The sequence below is a fragment of the Stegodyphus dumicola genome, chromosome 6 (assembly GCF_044657685.1).
Source record: "Stegodyphus dumicola isolate Sdum_Otavi_A_Nest chromosome 6, ASM4465768v1".
Taxonomy (NCBI): domain Eukaryota; kingdom Metazoa; phylum Arthropoda; class Arachnida; order Araneae; family Eresidae; genus Stegodyphus; species Stegodyphus dumicola.
In genome coordinates, this window is record NC_140773.1 from 231,644,362 (window position 1) to 231,665,614 (window position 21,253).

The window sequence follows — 21,253 nt, forward strand, 5'->3', positions numbered from 1 at the left end:
TTCCCGCCTTTTTCGCGTGCCTTCATAGTGTGGTGGTCTGCACGCTGGGCGTGTATTCCAGAGTTACGCGGTTCGATTCCCGGCGAAGGCACTGCTAAGTTTTCATCTTGCCTACCTCCAAAAAAATACTTAATGCAGTGGTTTTCAAACTTTTTGTACCGGCGCCCCCCTTTAAAATCAAATTGTTGCGTCCCGTTAATTTATCTTAAAATCAAATTTCATAAATACTCAACTGATATTATAATTTATTTAATGGGCTACAAAATAATATACAATATTATGTAAAAATATAATATATTTATTATAAGAAATATAATAACAAAACAAAAAAGAATATATAATTAATACTACTACAACATAAAAATTTAATGCGACGGTTGAGCTTGTTTTTCAGCACAAATTTTCTCAAACCGTGGTATTATTGAAGAAATCGCGGTTCTCAGTTCCTTTTCAATCATTAAGCGAGATCGATACTTTGTTTTTAAGATAGCTACTGTAGAAAAACCAGTTTCACATAGGTAAGATGTTACAAATGGCAATAAAATTTCTAAAGTCAAAGTAGGAAAATCGTCCTTTACTCGTAGCCAAAAGGTAACAATATTATTTTCATCTCGAAACATCTGCTTTAATGTGCTATCACTAGATAAGTCAATTATCATTTCCTGCTCTGCTGTCGTAAGGCCAAAATCATCATATTTTTCAATCACAAATGGGTTTCTAATCCATTCATATTTGGACATGTCAAGATCTTTAAAGTACAACGAGAGTTGCTTCCATAGACTGGTCAAATGATTATTAATAAGAACTTTACTTTCTTCTATTTCATCAGCAAAACAGGTAATTTTAAAAGTGGGAAACATGTCAAAGTTATTATTTTTCAAACTTATTATCCACAGTTCCAATTTTTTCATAAATGCAGTAATCTTGTCTTTCTGCGTAAAAGCATGAATTTGAGCCCCTTGCATTGATTTATTTAAAATACTGAGTCTTTGAAAAATATCAACTAAATACGCAAATTTTACAAGGAATTTCGTGTCATAAAACAAGTGTGCTTCATCTCTATTATTATCACTAAGAAATATGGCGATCTCTTCTTTTAGCTCAAACACCCTTTGAAGTACTTTGGCACGAGAAAGCCAACGTGCTTCAAAATAGTATAGAAGTGTTCTATATTCTGAACCCATGTCATCACACAATTTCGCGAAAAGCCTTCCTCTTAATGGGCTATTTTTGATAAAATTTACAACTCTTATAATAATTTCAAATACTGTTAGTAGATCTTCACTCATATCTCTCGAAACAAGTGACTGTATATGAATCATGCAATGCGACCAAACTGCACGAGGAGCCACCTTTCGAACTAGTGCCTGTAGACCAGCATTTTTTCCTGCCATAGATGGAGCTCCATCTGTGCATAGTCCAACACAGTTCTCCCACAGAATGCCATTTTCATTAAAAAAATTATCAATGATTTTAAAAACTTCCCTTGCTGTAGTATTGCATTCAATAGGTTTACAGAATAACATGTCTTCTCTAACATCAGTTTCCACAACATATCTTACATATGTTATCAAGTGTGCATCCTTAAGAACATCGGTAGCCTCATCTACTTGCAACGCGAAAGAAGATAGTTTTACTTTTTCTATTAATTGATCGCAAAGATCTTCAGATATATCGGATATTCGTCTTTCCACCCTATTATCTGCAAGTGGAATGATTTTAAGTTGATCAGCATATGATTCACCGAGTATCGTTTCTATCATGTCAATAGCTGCAAGTAGCACCAAAGTTTCTCCTATTGAATGGGGTTTTTTGCATTTAGCAATTCTATAATAAACTTTATATGACGCAATGCTTTTTGTGTTACAGACATGGTCTTAATGTCTTAAACAACAAGAAATTAAACATTTCTTGTTGTTTATTTAAATTCTGTAATTTTCTTTGGAAAAATTCTCTTGTCTTGCCAACGTGATCTGCATATACTTTTTCAAGATGTCGTTTTAATTTATTTGGTTTCATGCTGTCTGAGGCCAAAGTATTCATACACAGCAAACACAATGGTCGTTCTTGGCCATTAATAACCTTATATGTAAATTCTAATGATAAGTACATTGGATCTTATTTTCTATATTTAGGTTTACTATTTTGCGAAGATGTATTTCCGATATTTTCATCATCTTTTCTTTTGCCCTCTGCTTCTGCTTCATTTAATTTTCTTTTCAAGCCAGTTACGTATTTATCCATCTAAAAGGGGTATTATTTTAAATCAATGACTTTATATTAATTTAAAATACAATACAATTATATCAATATTTTCTTTTAAATTAAATATCAGTCCTAATTGGGATAATTTTTAAATGTAGAATTAAAAACATTTTTTGTCAAAATTAATTACTGGAATACAAACAACATAAAAATAACTTGCGCTCTTCTTACATAAACGTGAATTTTTCCAATAACAATATTCATATTACTCAATTAAAACGGTTACTGGTAAATTTACGAGAAAGTAAAAAAGCGCTAGTAGTGAAAAAATAGTATATTAACATCGGCCAGGATGTTATTTTATTGTTTCGGATGTTTATAACCATGGCACTTTGCGCTCGTGCCGAAAAACTACCTTAACACTAAATTAACATTTCCTGGTTAATAAGGTACTATTATAACAGTTATGAAATTTACCTCAATGTTAATTTATTTAGAAGTTACCAAAGCGAAGTGTTTCATTCTATATATCAACGTGGTTATCGCAAGCACAACTAACGAACTAATTCTGTTCATAGAAAACAGAAACAATCAGATGCTTCTGTTTACTGAAGTTTGGCGCGAGTAAGCACGAGAATACCCGGAATGTTGCGAGTGCTTCTCTTTTGATTCCACGTCCCACTGGTGCTCGGCTCCAAATGTGAAAGCGAGATATTTCGTTCCACGAAGCGTATGGATGGTGTAACAACAAAGTTCAAATGAATAAAGGTAAAAATATCTCTTACCGTTTCGAATCCGGGCGGCGAGTATTCCATCGACATGAAGATCGTCAAAACTTAAACTAAATTTAAGGCACATCCTTCTATAGAGATTACAATAAAATTATTATTATTATTATATACATATATACAGTTATAATTGATTTACACTTAACATCCATGATAATTAAACGCGCTTTCAGATACAAAGCGGTTCCAATTCTCTTACTGTGTAGCAGTTCGACTGTCTCCTCCTACGCAAATCGAGTTCAAAGTTTTTTACTTAGGATTTAATTCTAAAGTTCGCTAGATGGCGATGGGAGTTCAGAGTCGAGTTGTAACAGATGGGATGTTTTAGCATTTGTACCCGAAAAATTCGCGGCGAGAATTGAGGATTACGTATACTCCTGATTCATTTTTTGACACGTATTTGACGTTTTTGGTTTGTATTCGAAAATGATATTTTGGAAACACCTGCATGCCCCCCTTGCAACAGTCTAAACCATTGACTTAACTCATTAATCGCCAAAACTACAAGGAATGTTTCTTTTCTCATGAAAATAATAACAAATATTAAATTAAGCATTTATAACATAAATTTACATTGAAAATTTTAAAAAAATGCTCTTACCTGTGGAAAAAGCGAGTGTTGCGTTCGCGCAACGTCAGTGGAATAAGACTACGGATGTTTAAGTGAGGAGGATTGCACTTGTGTGATGTTTCTTTTGTGTGGAGCGCAGGATTACCTTTTAGCTGTATAACGTTTTATGAATCTACAAATCACTTTACTTGTAATTAATTTAATATTAAAATATACATTTTATTTCTTTTACAAATACAGATTATTTCATTTGAAAGATTCAAGCATGAAAAGCTTGATTACAATCATGCTGTAAAGCTACATTACATACTTTGCATCTATAAACAGTCTGGCTATGGTACTCTTTACAACAAAGTCTTTTGTTATCAACGGACTTTACGATAAAATGTCTACCATCTCCATGCAATGGTTTTTGAATGCTGAATGTACTAGTTCTTCCTGTTGCTGATCTATTTCTGGCTAATTCTACGCTCCCAATAGGAGTTTGCAAAAGGAATAATGTATTCTCGGGTCTGAAATCTAAAAGAGACTATATTTCCAGTAGTAAAAAGTGGTGATATTTAGTAACTTTAGATACGGTCTCACCTCATATAATTTATCGGTACTGTCAATTTGACCATTGCCAAATGCAAATTCTGCTTCATATTCCTGTACTGCGAACGTGATATCAATTCTCGTACAACAGGAACAGAAATGCCCTTATTAAAAGACCAATACATTTTTTCTTGAGGTAAAGAATGATATCCTGTAAGGAATAATATTCCAATAAATCTTCTCATATAGGCTTCAGATGCAATAAATTCAGGTTTTTTTTTTTTTTTTTTTCTGAGTGTATATATTTGTCTGTTCAACGAGAAGAGAGTAAATGTTTAAACCAAAGAGAAAATCGAAAATCTGTGCACTAGTTTTACCTTGTGTTTTGTCTTTTATAATTTCTCTTCTATCTCTTTCTTCATGTTCTTCCTGAGACATAACTAACAGTTCCTTTTTTATCCACTTCAAGATCTCAGTCTTCTGCTTTTTAAACTTTTCATTATGACTATAACTGCTTTTAGAAGGCTGAAACGTACTTCTTACGTGAATTTCAACTTCCCCACCAGTATCATTTGGTAAAGTATCATTATCATTATTTAAAACATTGCCATTCCTTTCTTCTTCGTCACTAGATTCTGCAATTTCTGGGGAACAACAACAATATCAGTTTCATTCTGGTCATTATTAACATTATCATCATCTATTTCTTCTTAAAAAAAAATCTTTGAAGGGCTTCTTCTAATGTAAGATATCTCGTTCTAGGCATTTTTAAACAACCAGAACATCGAAAGGAATGAGTGAAAAAGGAGATTGACTACCCGCTTCCTGCTGACGTTGTGTCAACGCAACACCTGTTTTCCTTTCCTTTCAAACACAAATATAAACATCTGACTGATGTAATGTTCTGATAAACGGTGACCTTGACTAAAAATAGATCACTCATAAAGGCGGCAATTCTTTCGTTAAATATTTTCAGCAAAAATACCCGGTCGAAAATTTTGCTTAAATTTTGCTTAAAGTTTGAGATTAATTATTATAAACAAAGTGATTGTTGAAGGCAAATATTTTTTTACAGAAATAATCTTCATAATATTCCCTACACAAAATCATCTGCTGGTATAAAATATCTTAGGTAGTTATATTTATATGCGCATTTATTTTGACCGTTGCGTCAACGCAACACCAGCGGCTAATGGGTTAATGTCTCTGCAAACTCTAATAAGTACGATTCAAGAGAGGGGTGTGAGGAGCCACGTTGGCGTATATGATGCCATTTTGTTCTTCCCCGCATTCTTCAACTGTTTGCGTGTGATATCCAGTGTTTGGGTCTACAAAATTGTATCTGTGGTTAACTGTGAGATGTATCCTGCTTCTTTTAAATCCCCTGTTTTGTATGCTTCCAATCAGAAAAAAAAAAAAAAATACTGCCGTCTGCGACATTTTTTCAATCGTGCCAAGTAAAGTTTTAGCTTAGCGATCCGAAACGGCTGCAAGAAAACATTCTTTTGTTTATTTAAATATGCCTCCAAAATCCCACTGTGAAGGAAGAATCCCGTCCAAGCGTTACTCTTTCTTCTCGTAAAAAAGACTTTCGTCAACCTCTACTTTTCTGTTATTTCCACCAACGTGAACTTCAGGTCTAGGTTACAAAGAATTGAGCGCAAACCTTCCGCATACAATTGTTCCTTATTGTGGCTCACTTTTAATTGAATATTACAAAACTCACCAGTTCAGTTCATGGCACCAATGAACTACTTTACAGCTGTAAATCAGATGAATTTTACAGCTGCAAATATATGTAGGCGTGATCTTCCAAACCAAACAGGAGATCTAGCACCTAATTTTTCTCGGCAAGGTCTAAGGTTGCAGCGCCATTTTGATGTATCGTAATTGGTAAAGCACAACATTATTTCATGATTATTTTTGCAAAATTTTCGACCGTGAAGAATTCCTTTATCCAGTAGTAATTTCACTGCCACCTTCTTATCTTTAGGTAAATCACAATTTGTGAAATTCATTTTCTTTCTTCTCCTTCCCTAAAAATTGCCTTTAGTTAAATAATGTATACGAAGAAAGTCAGCTATCAAATCATGTTTCGCACAGTTTAAAAATAAAAAGGCACTTTGATATTTCATTGCATGGCACTTTGATATTTGGCTTATATTTTTAATTTTATAAGTATTGCCATACGCACTTCAGGAAGTTAATTTCTAAACAAGGTAATTTCCATACATTATGGAATCAGCAACAGAGTTACTAGCAATGTGGGCCTGCAAGAAAGCATTCTGTGCAATTACCCCAATCAAATAATAAAAACAAAACACAAATAAACGAAAGAACGATTTGACGACCTACTGAGCTTACTGATATCTGGTATCAGTTTCCGTTTGAGGAATTGAGGAGGAGTGGATCTGGCACCACTCATACTACGAGATGTATAATGGGATAATTCCACTACTGGGAATGGGATAATTCCTTATATACTTCCAAAATTAAATTAAAAGGAGATTTTAGGCCCAGTCGACAAAATGTAAGTGGTAAGGGAGTAGTAAATACCAAACGTCAGCTGTGCCTTCGCTGAGATCTGAAATAAGGGATATTTCCATCGATTGTTAGGCATTTTAATTACTTACGTTACGAAAGCACTCACGGGTAGGATTCCTTACAAATGTAGTTGACGTTGTGACGTTGATATAAAAATAACTAGAAAGTATTAAAAGTGACCGACGTTGATATAAGTAATGCAAAATATTACATAAATTTCAGTATCCGTAAAACTTTGGATTAAAAAATATATGCTTTTACTAATTAATAGTTTTTTTTTCCTTAGACCTTGGTGTTTAATGCTAAATGCAGAAGTTCTGTCATAAAATTTGAAATGGCACTCTGAACATAAATCAGAAGAAACTAATGTTTATTTTAAATGCCATAAATTATCAGGAAAAACTTCATTTTGTAAGTATAAAACATTTATCCTCTTTACAACAGCAACAAAGATTAATGAAGATACGAGTATTTTTCTAATAAATAATAATAAAATATAAATATGTGTGAGGAATTAAATTCTGATCTGTTTTTTTATGTGTCCTTTTTGAGATGTTGAATAATTTTGTTTTTAGTTAATATTTTTCCTATGCCAGGTCTTCTTAAACTTTTTTTTAGTCACGACCCCTTTTTATCACTGAGAAGTTTTTCGCGACCCCTCGACAAATAATGTTAACGAAAATTTAGTGGGACTCCATAAGCATAGCGCAAATCCGACACACGCGTGTGTGAAACCGTCAATATTTTCACTTGTGCTGTAATATACTATTGCAGTTTTAGGCCATTTACTTTAATTTCTAATTTTAAGACACAGAACAACGTGAAAATTTTTAATAAGTAACAGACATAATTACAGAGTCATGTGCAAAGCAAGTAAAATAAACATTTATATTATAAAAATAATGCTTCGAAACGTTTTCGTTTTTCTTTGTCTGTATTGTCTTACCTTTATCTATTATCAGATACATTGTGTAAAAATATTTGGTAATTGTATAAAAATAATGCTTCGAAAGGTTTTCGTTTATTTTGTCTAAATTGTCTTACCTTTATCTATTATCAGATACATTGTGTAAAAGTATTTGGTAATTGTAAAATTATTATAATAAATTAAAGAAATATCAAAACTGCTACAAATTTTGGCAACCTCCCCCCTCCCGACCAGTTTAAGAAACCCTGTCCTATACAACAACATCAAAAGCTGTAAACGAGAGAAAATTTCTTATTGTGCATAACCCATCTAAGAAAGATATTGACATCAACACCTTGGTGAGCAATAGGCCCACCAGCGCTCGAATGGTAAGTCTCGCTGAACACTGATAGCTCAGTACGGGGTTCAAATCTCGGCATGGGCATTTTCGTGGTTTTTCTCCATTTGTAACGTGTATACGAGTCAGTTTCTCCTAGAAAGTCCTCCCTGAAGACATCCTTCCTCTCAGACAGATAGACAACAAGTGTTTTGCCATAATTAAATAAACCAAAACCCTGATGAACAACATTTTAATTCGCGGAAATGTTTAACATCTTGGGCATCGGAGCTAAAATAGATGTACTTACTAAACCCTGTTTTAACTCACAGTTGTTTTTCCTGCATATATCCTATGATGGCAAATATCTTATTTTTATTTCAAAACCAAGAAAATTTCCACGTAGTAAAAATGAAAGCCCGTATCATAAAAAGCATACAAAAAGAAGATTTCTAATTAGTTTACACTAATTTCTACAATGGGATTGCTATATATGCTTTATTAAATTTCATTAATTGCTTCATTATCTTATTTTGAATGCCTAATTATTGTACATAATTCTAAAATTTTTTTGTGCTTTATATACCCACCTTAAAATTACAAAAAAAAAGAATAAATGAATATAAAGTAATTTTCTAAATAAATAACAATAAAATATAAGTATATGTGAGGGATTAAATTCTGATCTGATTTGTTTCCTTTTCGAGATATTGAATTATTTTGTTTCCAGTTAACATATTTGATATATCAAAATTATGAACAGACTGTTAAAAAAATAGTAAATGCTTTTGGTTCATGTTTATATTTTCAGAAAAAGATGTAAAGTTAATGTTATTTACTTTATAGAAATATCTAGTGTATTGCAACAAAACTAAAAATGTAAATTTTGGGATAGGAAAGAAGCAATATTTTTATCATGCGGGAGAAAAAGAATTATCTTTCAAAATTTACATTCTCCAGAGCGTATTAAAAGATTAAGTATAATCCATATTAATTTTAAGTTTTTATGTTTATTAATGTTTGCGATTATTTTTCTACTTCAATTAAAATATTGCACAGAAAGAAATAAAACAGATAAAAAAACCCAGAAGGATTAAATCAAATATGCACTTTGTTAAGATTATAATTTAGAAGCAACTTCGATTGCTATAATTTAGTTTTTCAGAAGACTTTTAGATATTAATGAAAGTAAATACTTTTTGCTTAGCTTATATCCTAATATTCGTCAGTTGTTCAATTCGCGATTTGATTACTAAGCAAGAAATATTCTAAGTATGATAACAAAAAAATGTAAGAAAAAAAGAAATCTGAAAGGCTTCAGGTTTTAACGGTCGCCCAAAAGTGTTTGTTAAGGCTTTCTATGCTCTCGCTGAGCTAGCAGTCTATCGGTCTGCTGTTATACCTACACTACTAACCAGTTATGCTTTGTCTTTTTAGCACCTACTAACCACCTTTTACTTCCTCGTACGAAGTAAAAAGGAAGTATTGAAATAGCGAAAAGTTTCAAGCATCAAATTTCAATGCAAATATCCTTTTTCACTGCTATCGAATGAAATTTAACGATGTTTTAGCTTGACATCTGTTCGTAAGGACAGAATAAAGAACTCTTTTTCCCTCAAAAAATTGTAAAACTAATTTTAAATGAATTCTAAAGAAGAATGTTTCGTGACGTCTGTGCATGTGTACGTACGTATGTATCTAACTCAAAAACGAGTAGCCTCAGAACATTGAAATTTTGTACATAGGACTGCTATAACATGTAGATGTGCACCTCGTATTTTCGTTGCAATAGGCCGCACCAAAAGTACATAAATATATGCATATATGTATATATATATCCACTCTGTTACTCGGCTCAGTGATCTCATTTTCTTTATTTTTATATGTTTGTGAATTGTGCATTTTTTGCTTTAAAAATGATTGAATTATGTCGCTCCTATTTTCCGGGTAAGGTTTCTTTGCCTTTAGTAAATCTGTATGCAATATTTTTAGAATTATCAGCAATTTAAAAATTGTTTAAGTGCTGCTAAGCCTAATAATTTTTTTTCATGGCGGCCATTGCTTGTTTACATTTGAAGCAGAATAATAGTAGATTTGTTGCCAATCTGGATAAAGTAAGCTTCGCAATAACAAAGATAACGCATTCTTTTATTATTGCGAATTAAATCATGCTTCCAGCGGGCGCGCCTTCTGCACCAACAAGAAATGTCGCGCGTATTTCTTAGATACGCGCGACATATAGATAAATAAATTTTCCAGAGCAAAAATATTAAAATTAGTTTGTAAATAGTTAAATGTTAATAAATACAATTGAGTTAAACAATATTAACTTTAAATTAAGGAAAATAAAATAAGTATCAAGCAAAAAAACAATATAAAATGGACTAAAGACTTATCAAACTAACTTGAAAGTAAAACAAAATTAAACTGCCAATATTTCAACTGAACTTTTATATTTTTAATCAGTAAGTGAAAAGACACATTAAATATTACATAACAAATCAATTTCATAGTCACTTCATTGCATCGGTGCAGTCTGAACAAATATGTTTACAATGCTCTAGACAAATGAATTTTAAGCAAATCTCACAGCTGAACTTCGTAATTCTAGTATGCTTGTCATTTTGGCAGGGTTTGCATCTTTTTTTTTTTCCTGAAGTCATTTCTTCAACGATAGCTAATTCTGCTTTTCGTTTCAACAATTTAAATTTCAGCTCACTTTGAAGAGAGTTAGGGATTCTTCTTTCAATGTTTTACTTCACAAGAGCATTTGCCAGCTTTCGAAGATATTATCTTCTAAGTAATTTTTCACTATTATTCGTTGAATGAATTATGTAGCTATTGATTGCTGCTATATTCAGCATAGAGAAGAAAACTACAAGAGGCCAACGCCTGGTGTTCCTGGCAACTTTGTAGGAAGCACAGAGTTTATCCACTGTATCCACACCTCCTTTGGTACGATTGTAAAATGTGATAATCTTAGGCTTTTTTGGTCTTGGGTATCTTCATCTATTGCTACGTCATCATGAAGATTTGAAATCAATATGACGTTTCTATAATACTAGATTATTTCTATGGGTACATAGGAGAGAAGTGTCATATTTTTCTAAATCCAAAAAGACTCATATTGGGTTCCCGAGTTTTCGTCAGGTTGAACTGATCCGGAATTTGAGATTTATTGTTTTTCAAAGTACCTACAAATGACAATTTTTTTCATCTATTTCTCGTACTAACTAAAAACTTGAAAACCATTTGTCTGTGGTTACATTTCTTCCAGTGTTATCAATGGGTTCTGTCAACCTTTTTACAACATCTTGTGGTTTATTGCTTACGTAAAGAGACAATCTGGCTGCGCTCCAGCATAAATGCCCATATTGTATGTGTAAAACATACGAGCTTCTACCATGGCATAAATTTTTATGCCATATTTGTTCGGTGTTTTGGGGGAATGTATTGAATGAAACCACATCTTCCTCAAAACCCTTCTAATTTCTCATCGGTTGTGACATTCTCTCCAAGTGAATAGCACTTCTGGCAATTAGAGACAAACTTTTCAAAAATGTTTCTTATTGGAGCCAAGTGGTCGACTTCTCTTCGTTCTGATCTTGTGTTTATGTCATCAAACCGTAAAGCTCTTAGTAAAAACAAAAATCTCTTCAAGTTCATTACTACTTTAAATTCCTCCATTCTCCACAGTTCCTCAAGATTCCAGAACTCTGTGACCATGATAAATACCAGCTAAGTAAAGTAAGCCCAAAAGAGCTTATTTCTGCCCATTCGTTTCTCTGCTGTCTCTTATACGAGAATAATTAGACTTCACAGAAGAAATAAACTTATTCGTATCTTCAGCGATGATTTCTATCAAACTATCACTAAAGAGGCATTTCCATATATCCAAAATATCTGTTAGCTATTTAGCTTCACCGATGACTCCAGAAACATGAACACATATGTTACGAGGCGCTCGTTTAGTTTTCTTTTTATGCCATGTCCAAGAATCGATGACTTTTCTGTTTTTCATTTGATGAGATATATACATTTCGGAAGAATTATCATCATTATTTCCCTCTTCAGAATTTCCCTCTGCACTAATTTCCGATTCTGAATCACCTTTTTCTGAAATTCGCTCTTCTTCATCTGTAATGCTTTCATCTAAAATAATGTCCTCATCGTCATCACTGTCACATAAAAGCATATTTCTTATAATCTCAAGATCCTTCGGATCATTCACGTCGAGCATTTTACTTTTATTCGCCATAACTGAAAAGAGAAGAACAAAAATATCATACATGGTCGCGCGTATGTGACGCATACAGTGCTTCTATTTTATCATTGAAAGTAATTATGCACACAAATTATACAAAATCATAAGATTTAGATGTAAAAGAATAAAGATTTTCTATAATAAAAAAGGAAATTAGATATAGCAAAAACTTACTTCAACGGTCGCGCGTATTTCTGGAATACAAATAGTAAATCTGCAGACTCGCATTAACCCCTCGAAATCCAGCAGACGACTGAAAGAAGGACGAACGAAGAGGAGAGAATAGCCAAGAACACGCGGTCATAGCGCATTCTGGTCTACGAAAAAAATTCAAAATTAAAATCTAGTGTATGTCACACATACGCGCGCCCGCTGGAAGGTTAATCCATTCTCGAATTTATTCCAGGAAATAAGTGTTTACTTCAGAATTTTCAATACAGGCACCTTGAGTTTTAATGTATTTTTAACATGTCGCGAAGTGATAACTGAATGAATTGAAGGAGAAATACTGAAGCGTCTGTGAAAACCTGTTTCTTTTTTTGTTGTTTTTTGCTTAATTTCTTTTATACATCGTTCTAGATTTACTATTGTATTTGAATAGAACATGTAGCAACGATTCGATAACTCTTAAGATGATATAAATTTTGTGCATTCTGAGTTAAAAAAATGAATGAAATGTAACGCTCTTAAGTGAACCTAGGGCCAGAGTGTATCGATGGTAAACAAATGTAGTGAATTTTAAAGAATGCGTTTATTTTACTGTGGTTTATGCGCTATCGACGAAGTAGATTGAATTCAATCCAATACGTTTAAACGAAATGCAAGAAAAAATGGGATAATTTAATATTTCGTACAATTAAGTCATGTGGTGCATACATCAGATTTTTTTTTAACTTTATTATTAATTTAAATGCATTCTAGCAGTGCACGTTAAGACTTCCCAATGCAGTGTTAAATGTTGGCATACATTTTTTTTATCCTTTTCCAGTCTTTTCTAAGTTCATCATATCAATGTTAAGCTTCTTAATAAGATGGCCTTATTATAATGCACATTTTGGAAATTCTTGATCACGAAATTGTGTAAAGCCCCAGCCGCTAAATTTCGTTATCTAGCCCATGAACGTTCTGTCGGATTTTGGCATATTTTTTACACTAATTAGTTTAAACTAACATTAATAATATTTTAATATTATTTTTTTATTTTTTGATAATTTCTACAATATTTTATTTAGTTTACACTAATTTCCGTAATGGAATTGCTATATATTTGCTTTATTTAATTTCATGAATTGCTTCCTTTCCTTATTTCGAATGCCTAATTATTGTGTATAATTCTAGAATTTTTTCTGCTTTACATATCCGCTTTAAAATTTAAAAAAGAGATAAATGAAGATAAGGTAATTTTCTAAATAAATAATAAAATTGTACGTTTCAGAAACACGTATAATACTTATGGTTAACCTACTTTATTTCAATTAAATCATTCAATGGTTTAACTGAAAGTTTCAGTAAAGACACGATATACGCAAATTTTTATCTCAATCAAAAGGAAATATTGATTTATTTTCATATATTATCAAATTTATGTACATGAAAATGCGTAAATGGTAACTCTAACACGTACGCGTGCATGGTAAAACCTGGAAGATCAGTGGAAGTTTCATTTGTATTTTATGCAAATTATGGCTAAAAACATTTTTCGCGGACGTTGATATTTCTGTTCCAACGCAGGCAAAAAGGCTGGCTGCATGGTTGGTTTTTGTGGTTTTCTCCAGGTGCGAAGTGAAAACGAGCCAGTTTCCCTTAGAATGTCTCCCAACATGTCATCCTTCTGCTTTTTTCTTGTCTCGTTGGCTTTTTTATAATCGAATAACCTAACTCACCTATGATAAAGGTTCCACATTTACAAAACACATATACAGTATCAATTGTAAACAAATGAAGAATAACATAAGATACTACTGCTTTCGTACAGGTGCGTAATAGACTGAATGCATGTTATGACTGAATGCTTGTTATGATGTTAGCCGATGATAAGTTACTAAAATTTATTTTATTAAGAGAAACAATTCAAAATTCTGGAATTTTCCACAGTGATACTCGTACAAGTGTTTAAAGTATTACTAAGTACAATCATGCTAGTTATGCTTCAATCTACTTAGTTAAGCACAACGCAACGCAAAGCGCATCTAAAGAGAAAGCTAACCCGGAAATACCTCCAATCTCACGCTGAACTACAACTCGCAAAAATAACAACTACTAACTAGCTAACAGAAAGTAGATGCTCTCTCTCCGACCTTATACAGTTTTCACCCGTCCGCCGAGATTTTTCTAGTACTTTGTCTCGAACTTACTGGAACTCAATACGAGGGTCAAATTACGGTTACAACTAACATAGTGGTCTAGTACATTTATTCAATTTCAATACATATATTACTGTGATACAGGGACCGGACCAAAATGTCCGCAATTGGTCGCCAAGTTTGGCGACTTTATCGATTTATTGCCAAAATGGGCGGCAAAATAAGATCCCAAAATCGTTGTCAGCTTGGCGATATCTCACAAAATTACCGAGATACCCATATTATTCAATGATAAATGCACTTGAACCTGTATTCTTATTTTTCCGGCATAGCTTCTTTGTTTAAATTTTTCATGTTACAGTACGCAGAACAATTTCACATGCAATTGCATTGAAATCATCTATCTATGCACAAAATTCGTAACAATGTTGATAAAAATGATTGGTATTTTTGCCAGTTAGGCATAAGCTGGTGACGGGAACTCGGAGGTCAAATTCACTGATCAAACACAAAATTTATTTTTTTGTTGAACAGAAGGAAGAATTAAAAAAACAACTGCTCATGAATAGTCACAAATATTAATGAACCTAACAGCTTAAGAATGACAACAGACTGAATGAAAAATATTCTACTTCTACTATTGGTTGTAATGAAAAGAACGTAGCGAGTTTCCAGTTTTTGTAATTTCCTTTGTGGTATCAATTTCTGTTAGGTTTCTTACGTTTACATTCTTTAAGGAAACAAAAGTTACGTGTAGAAATTCTGCCATGCATATCTTACATGCACTCAAATTCCATCTTTTTATGTTGTTTTTTGTATAAAACTGATTGTCGGCTACGAGATAAATCGTTTTAAGACGAATTTCGGTATCAAGTATAGTACGTCAGATTTAAGAGATCATTTAGCCCCGGCATGCTATCAACAACACCTGATATTGCATCATTAAAATACACATGAAAGAATTAGAGAAATGCATACACTGGTTTGAGAATATATTAAAATTGATATCAGCACCTTCGGCTTGTTCCCAAATTGCATTAGAACATCATACTAGAAGTATTGCAATTTATTCTGATTGGCCAATTTCGTTTTAATATAATTCATATAAAAACTTCTTCTCCGCATATCAGAAAGTCTGTCTTAGGCATATCAGAAAACGTGATTCGGAGGATTTTCCATCCCACGCTGCCACTAATCGTATATTGACCTTCCAGTAGAGGTCCGATGTGTATATATATATATATATTGCAAGCAGTTATCGACAAATTAGGATACAAATTGTGTCTACTGGATAACATGTCGCAAACATCGTTGTATCCTGTCTTTTGAAGTAAATTGCTTCTCTTTCTCCTTCTGTTTTTCAGTATCGATTGTCCGGAACTCTTTTTCGCCACCGATCTCAGTAACGTATAAGGGGACAAGAAATCGAATGGTTGTGCTGCGCACCTGGGACCTGCCTTAGGATCCATCGTGCCAAGTTAAGAAATAAATGAACGAAATGAAGGGAAGACCGAAGAAAAAATAAATAAAGGAGACCTCTGCCGCAGGAGAAGGGAATAATGCTCGCGTAACAATGACTGACGTAATCGATCGTACACCGGGAGATCCTTTGTGGGTGTAGTTTAAGGCACAATTGATCTGAAATTATCTAAACCCATGGATGCGGTAAATTTGATTTAAAGGAAACAAGGTTATTCAACGAGCCAAAAATTATTTCACGGATGTTAATAACAGTGAGTTTAACTTGGCGGAATATGTTCCGGTGTATGTAATTGGATATTCGATCATCACGTTCCAGAAACACGTATAATTATTATTCTTTGTTATGGTTAAACTACTTTATTTCAATTAAATCGTTCAATGGCTTGACTGAAAGTTTCAGCAAAGACTCGGTATACGAAAATTTTTATCTCAATCAGAATGAAATATTGCACTCTTTGGAGCATGATATGAAGGAATTTCTTCTTCATCACTCGATATATAATGTAACTAATGGTCCTGTAATTAGGAAAATGATTTCATCGATGGAAAAAATATGCCAAAATACGACAGAAAGGTCATATGCTAAATAGCGAAATTTCGCGGCCGGGGCTTTACACGATTTCGTGATGTGGAATTTAGAAAAGCTTTTCCAAACTGTGCATTGTAGACTTGTCTAGCATGAAGTAATGCAAATACAAATCAGAAATACAGTTATCTGGTATTTAAATAATTGAGTGTTGCGTTATACACTTAACAATTTAACAAAGTAAAGCTATTCTTTATAAGCTAGTTAAATTCTGGCAATGTAATCCACTTTATTACATGAGATTAATATTTGCGTTTAGGTGTATGATGCTATGTTTTGACACATTTATTGCACGTCCAGACATTTGTTTCATTGGATAACATGTTTATAAAGGAGAAAATATATAGTTCAAATTAAGAACTGCTCATCCTCAATGACACATAAGGTAATTTCCTGTAATTCTGGAAAACACTTTAATAACTGTACGCTTTTATTTAGTTAACTTGTGGTGGTTCACTGCGAAGGAATTTTGTCATCGGTTTTAAAATTATTTCTTGATAAACTATGGAGTTAATATTGCATTTAAACTTTGTTTGACGATGAGAATGCAGTGTGGTAAAGTTTTTTCTTTTTTTTTTTTTTTCAAATCTTTGATTAAATCTTTACTTGTTTATTACTACTTCGAGTGTCATATTTCAACAAAAATATCCATTTTGACCGCTCTCGAATCCTTTGCAACATTTACAACATGTTTCTGCATGACATCTGTACTTAACTCGAAAACAAGTGGCCGTAGTGCATTGAAATTTTGTATGGGATTGCTAAAGCATTTAATTCTGCCCCTCCCTTTTTCGTTGAATTAGACCGCACCAAACGTGCATATATCATTTTTTCTTAATACAATTCATGGTCTTAATTGAATTTCTGTTCCTTGGAGATGGTAAATGATAAACTCTTTTAATAATATATATCTTTTGCCAATCTGTTACACAGCTCCGTGAGATCAGTTTTTTATTCTTATATGTTGGTAAATTGCGCATATTTTGCTTTAAAAGTGATTGAATTACGTTTTCTTTATGTTCCGGTTAAGGTTTTTAATCCTTTAGTTAATCTGCATGCAATAGTTGTAGAATTATCAACAGTTTACATGTTGCTAAGCTTAACGAAAACGCAATCTGTTTACATTTGAAACTCTTAATAGATAAGCGAATAAAATCAGTCGTGCACCGAAAATTTTTTTTCCTACCCTCTGGCCGAATTGCTTGCTTTGTCGTGGAAACTGTAACTTTAATTGTAAATATTGTTTAGCTATTTTTAACTGTATTTGGTATTTTATTGTTTTTCTGTATTTTGCAGTTTTTAATGAAGTTTTAGTTTGTATTTAATTTTGCCTTGTCGCGAAGTGAGAACTAAACAGAATGAATTAGAAATATATCTCTAATGAAATTCGCTGAAATAAGTTTAAACGAAGTGCAGTCAAACTAATCAGTTTACAATATGATATAAATTTTATTCAAAGATTTTAAAATACAGAATTTTATTGATTTTTTCCTTTACTTCTAGCATTAAATATACTCAGGTACGAATTTTTTGCACCAAGAATAGTCGTCTTGTTTGGGAATATATTTATTTGTGAACAGCATTTCCTCACATTTGAAAACTATTAAGAAAACCGATTGACCGATGAGCACCAATAGTCTGTGATGAAGATGCTTTCTAGCTATTTGTTTCTTTGTCTTGGATTATTATTTTTTCTAAATGTTACTATTTATTCCAATATTATTAATATTTAAACCTTTATTTATTATCAAGGTTCACTTAGAAAATTTTCACTGAATACTTAGAAAGTTTTCATATTTTGTTTATTTGAGTTTAAATTAAAGTTATCTAACGATTAATTCAAAATCTAAAACTTATTTTAAAGGAATGTGAGTCTAAAAATTTATTATAGCTGTCAGTATATTCGAATTAGGAATGTAACCAACAAAAGTGTCTTGCAAGTACCAAACGATGGATTTTTAGAAGTTAAATAAACGCAAATTTCTAATTTTTTTATTATTATACAATATTATTATTTATGTATGTTTTGAGAAATATTCATCGAGCGAGATATAGAATTTATTTAAAATATTTCTTATTTATATAAAATGTTAAAACAAAAATTCTGTCCCGTCAGCTGCTTTCAGATATGCATTCAACCGCATATAATTTGAGTTTCAGATCACTGTTCCAAAGCATGAATAGGAAAAAATGTACTAATTTTGCAGCTAAAAATGCTAGGATCATTTAAAGTGATAAAATTTACTTACAGTGAATATTAACTGGGCATGATTGAAAAGCCGAGTTTAGATAAGAGAAAGATCAGTGTTCATAAATCATTATCAGTGTTTAATAAATGCTTTCTAAACAATCATTTTTTACCAAATAATTGCACTTATATTACATTTAACACAAAGTGGACTGATAATCCGCTTTGAGGCTAAATTTATTTTCTATTTTCTCCACGCTACCCAACAAATCAATGATAGATATCCTTTAATATCATTAATGTTGACTGTGGTAAAGATATAGGTATATTCAATTCGGGTCACGAAAAGAGATAAAAATTTTCTCGCTCTTCTTAAAGGCGTACAAATAAGAGTAATGTGGGTTAATAAAGATCTAGGCAAGTGATATATTGCATAAAATTGGATTAGACTCGAATCGAATACGAAGGATTAGACGTATCGAACTATCATTCGCCTGACATATGTATGTTCGGACAGAATACAGGACTCTTAATACAAAAACGGATTACAAAATTGATTTAAAATGGATTCAGAAGAGCGTTTTTAGGCGAAATCTGTACAAAATCTTCCATAACGTATGTATCTCTCATAACTCAAAACCGACTAGCCTCAGAACGTTGAAAGTTTGAATATGGGACTGCTATAACACGTAGTTGTGCACCTCCCAGCCGAAAACTTATATTTATATATATATACGCAGCACACACACTCTGTTACTCGTCTCGGTGAGGTTAGTATTTTTTTCTAAAATGTTGTTTAATTGTGCATTTTTGCTTTAAAAGTGGTTGAATTGTTTTGAATCCAGTTAAGATTTTTACGCCTTTAATTAACCTGCAAGCAATAGTTACGTAATTATCAACAGTTTGAAAGTTGTTCAAGTGGTACTAATCCTAACGAAGCCTCTGATTGCTTACATTTGAAACTGTCGTAGTACAGTCAATTAAGTTAGTTTGTGCACCAACTTCAGTGTCTTTTTGCCGAGTGGGCCCAAAACTAAACTTTCAGTTTTTTTGCACCCAAAAATCTCTCGTGCTATCCTCAGACAGATTTTTTTTGTTTTTGCATAGAAACTCTAATTTTAATTGTAAAAAGGTTTTCGTAAAATTAACTTCTAAATGCATTTTGTACCTTGAATTGTCGTTGAGAATTAGTCATATAATTAGTCACGATGAGGTATATTACTTGAATACAAAATAATTTGAACAGTTAGATAAATTGTTAGCTAAATTGAACAGCTAGAAAACAAAATAGTTTGAACAGTTAGATAAGACTAGAAAAGTTAACTGCTTATGTAAACATTCTCTTAAGTTATTCAAATTAAAAAAGGGGCCTGGAACATGTTCCTGGAATTTTTTTAAAAGCAGAGTACAAGTTCTGAGTTCATTGTTTGTCATTTAATGCAGTTGAATGTAACTTTGAACCATAAATTGCTAATTCAGATTATATAAATTTAATTGAAAGACATCAACAGAAAAGGATACAGTGTTTTCCTAAACTTTAATTATGAGACTACTTAGAGATTTGAATTTCTGAAAATATGAATTCATTTTATACGTTCTTCCTTTGTAAAGGAAAAGCCTACATTTTCCTTTCAAAGAGCTGGCATTGAATACCACAATGAAAACGATCTGTATTTGAGAGGCTGATTGGACATACATATATATATATATATTTATAAGTGTGTGTGTGTTTGTGTGTGTGTGTGTGTGTGTATGTATGTATGTATGTATGAAGAGGAAAGGCGAGTCATTCTGAGAAAGCAAATGCAATTTACTCTCGATCAATCTTTAAGCATTTCGATTTCGCGAGATAGTATCTCCGCTATAAAACGAGACAAAAATAAAACGTTTGGCGCAATTGTAGTTTACTATTCCCCTTCTTTTTCTCCAAACCAGTTGGAATGTTCCGTTGTCTTTTTTGAGGACAGAAATCAACACACAAAAAAGTTTCGTTATTTTTAACTTTGCAGTCAAACTTTTTTTTTCCCTTAGAAAAGTCCGTAGACGCAGAATGATACAAAGGAATCATTCTTATGCATTTTTCTTTCGAAGAAGAATACTTTCGTGAACGGAATAAATTTCTATCTAATCCCTTTTCTTATGACCGAAGGGTACTAATTTTACTGTGGAGCAAATTTTCCGAAATTTAGGGAATTTTCTCAGATTTAAAAAATGCTAAACTTATGCGCAAATTTTTAATTTCCTGCATTATTCTGAGTTAAATCTAGCAGTAGATTTGTTAAAAAAAGAAAACGTTTGATTTTTCCTAACTTGAAATACGTAAAAATTGTTGAAATTAAAATTATCCTTTTATGTGTTTCACTACTGATATTGGACAATTCTTGAAAGAGAAAATACCTTATACACTACCCCTTTTAAAGAGCGACTGGGGATGAGGGGATCTAATCGTCAAATCCTGGTTGTAACGAATTATCGTCCACCACGTTTTAGTTCGAGCGTCACTGTAGAGTTATTAGTTTTTTTTTTTCTTTTCTTTTAAGCAGG

The 21,253-nt window shown here is 32.4% G+C and overlaps 1 protein-coding gene across 1 annotated transcript; it reads right to left on the minus strand.

Moving 5' to 3' along the window:
• Positions 1-365: 365 nt before the first annotated feature.
• Positions 366-6,523, minus strand: LOC146996987 (protein FAM200A-like). Its single transcript, XM_085819728.1, has 3 exons — positions 6,463-6,523; positions 1,023-1,795; positions 366-932 (listed from the first exon to the last, which is right to left on the minus strand). The coding sequence occupies exons 1-3, from the start codon at positions 6,521-6,523 to the stop codon at positions 366-368; spliced, it is 1,401 nt and encodes a 466-aa protein (XP_085675854.1).
• Positions 6,524-21,253: the final 14,730 nt, after the last annotated feature.

Coding starts and splice junctions, on each gene's coding strand:
- LOC146996987 (XM_085819728.1), bottom strand. CDS start 6,523: ATGAGTGGTGCCAGATCCACTCCTCCTCAATTCCTCAAACGGAAACTG. Junction 1,796..6,462: donor GAAACTGATACCAGATATCA/GTAAGCTCAGTA, acceptor CCCATTCAATAG/GAGAAACTTTGGTGCTACTT. Junction 933..1,022: donor TTTATGACACGAAATTCCTT/GTAAAATTTGCG, acceptor GCTTTTACGCAG/AAAGACAAGATTACTGCATT.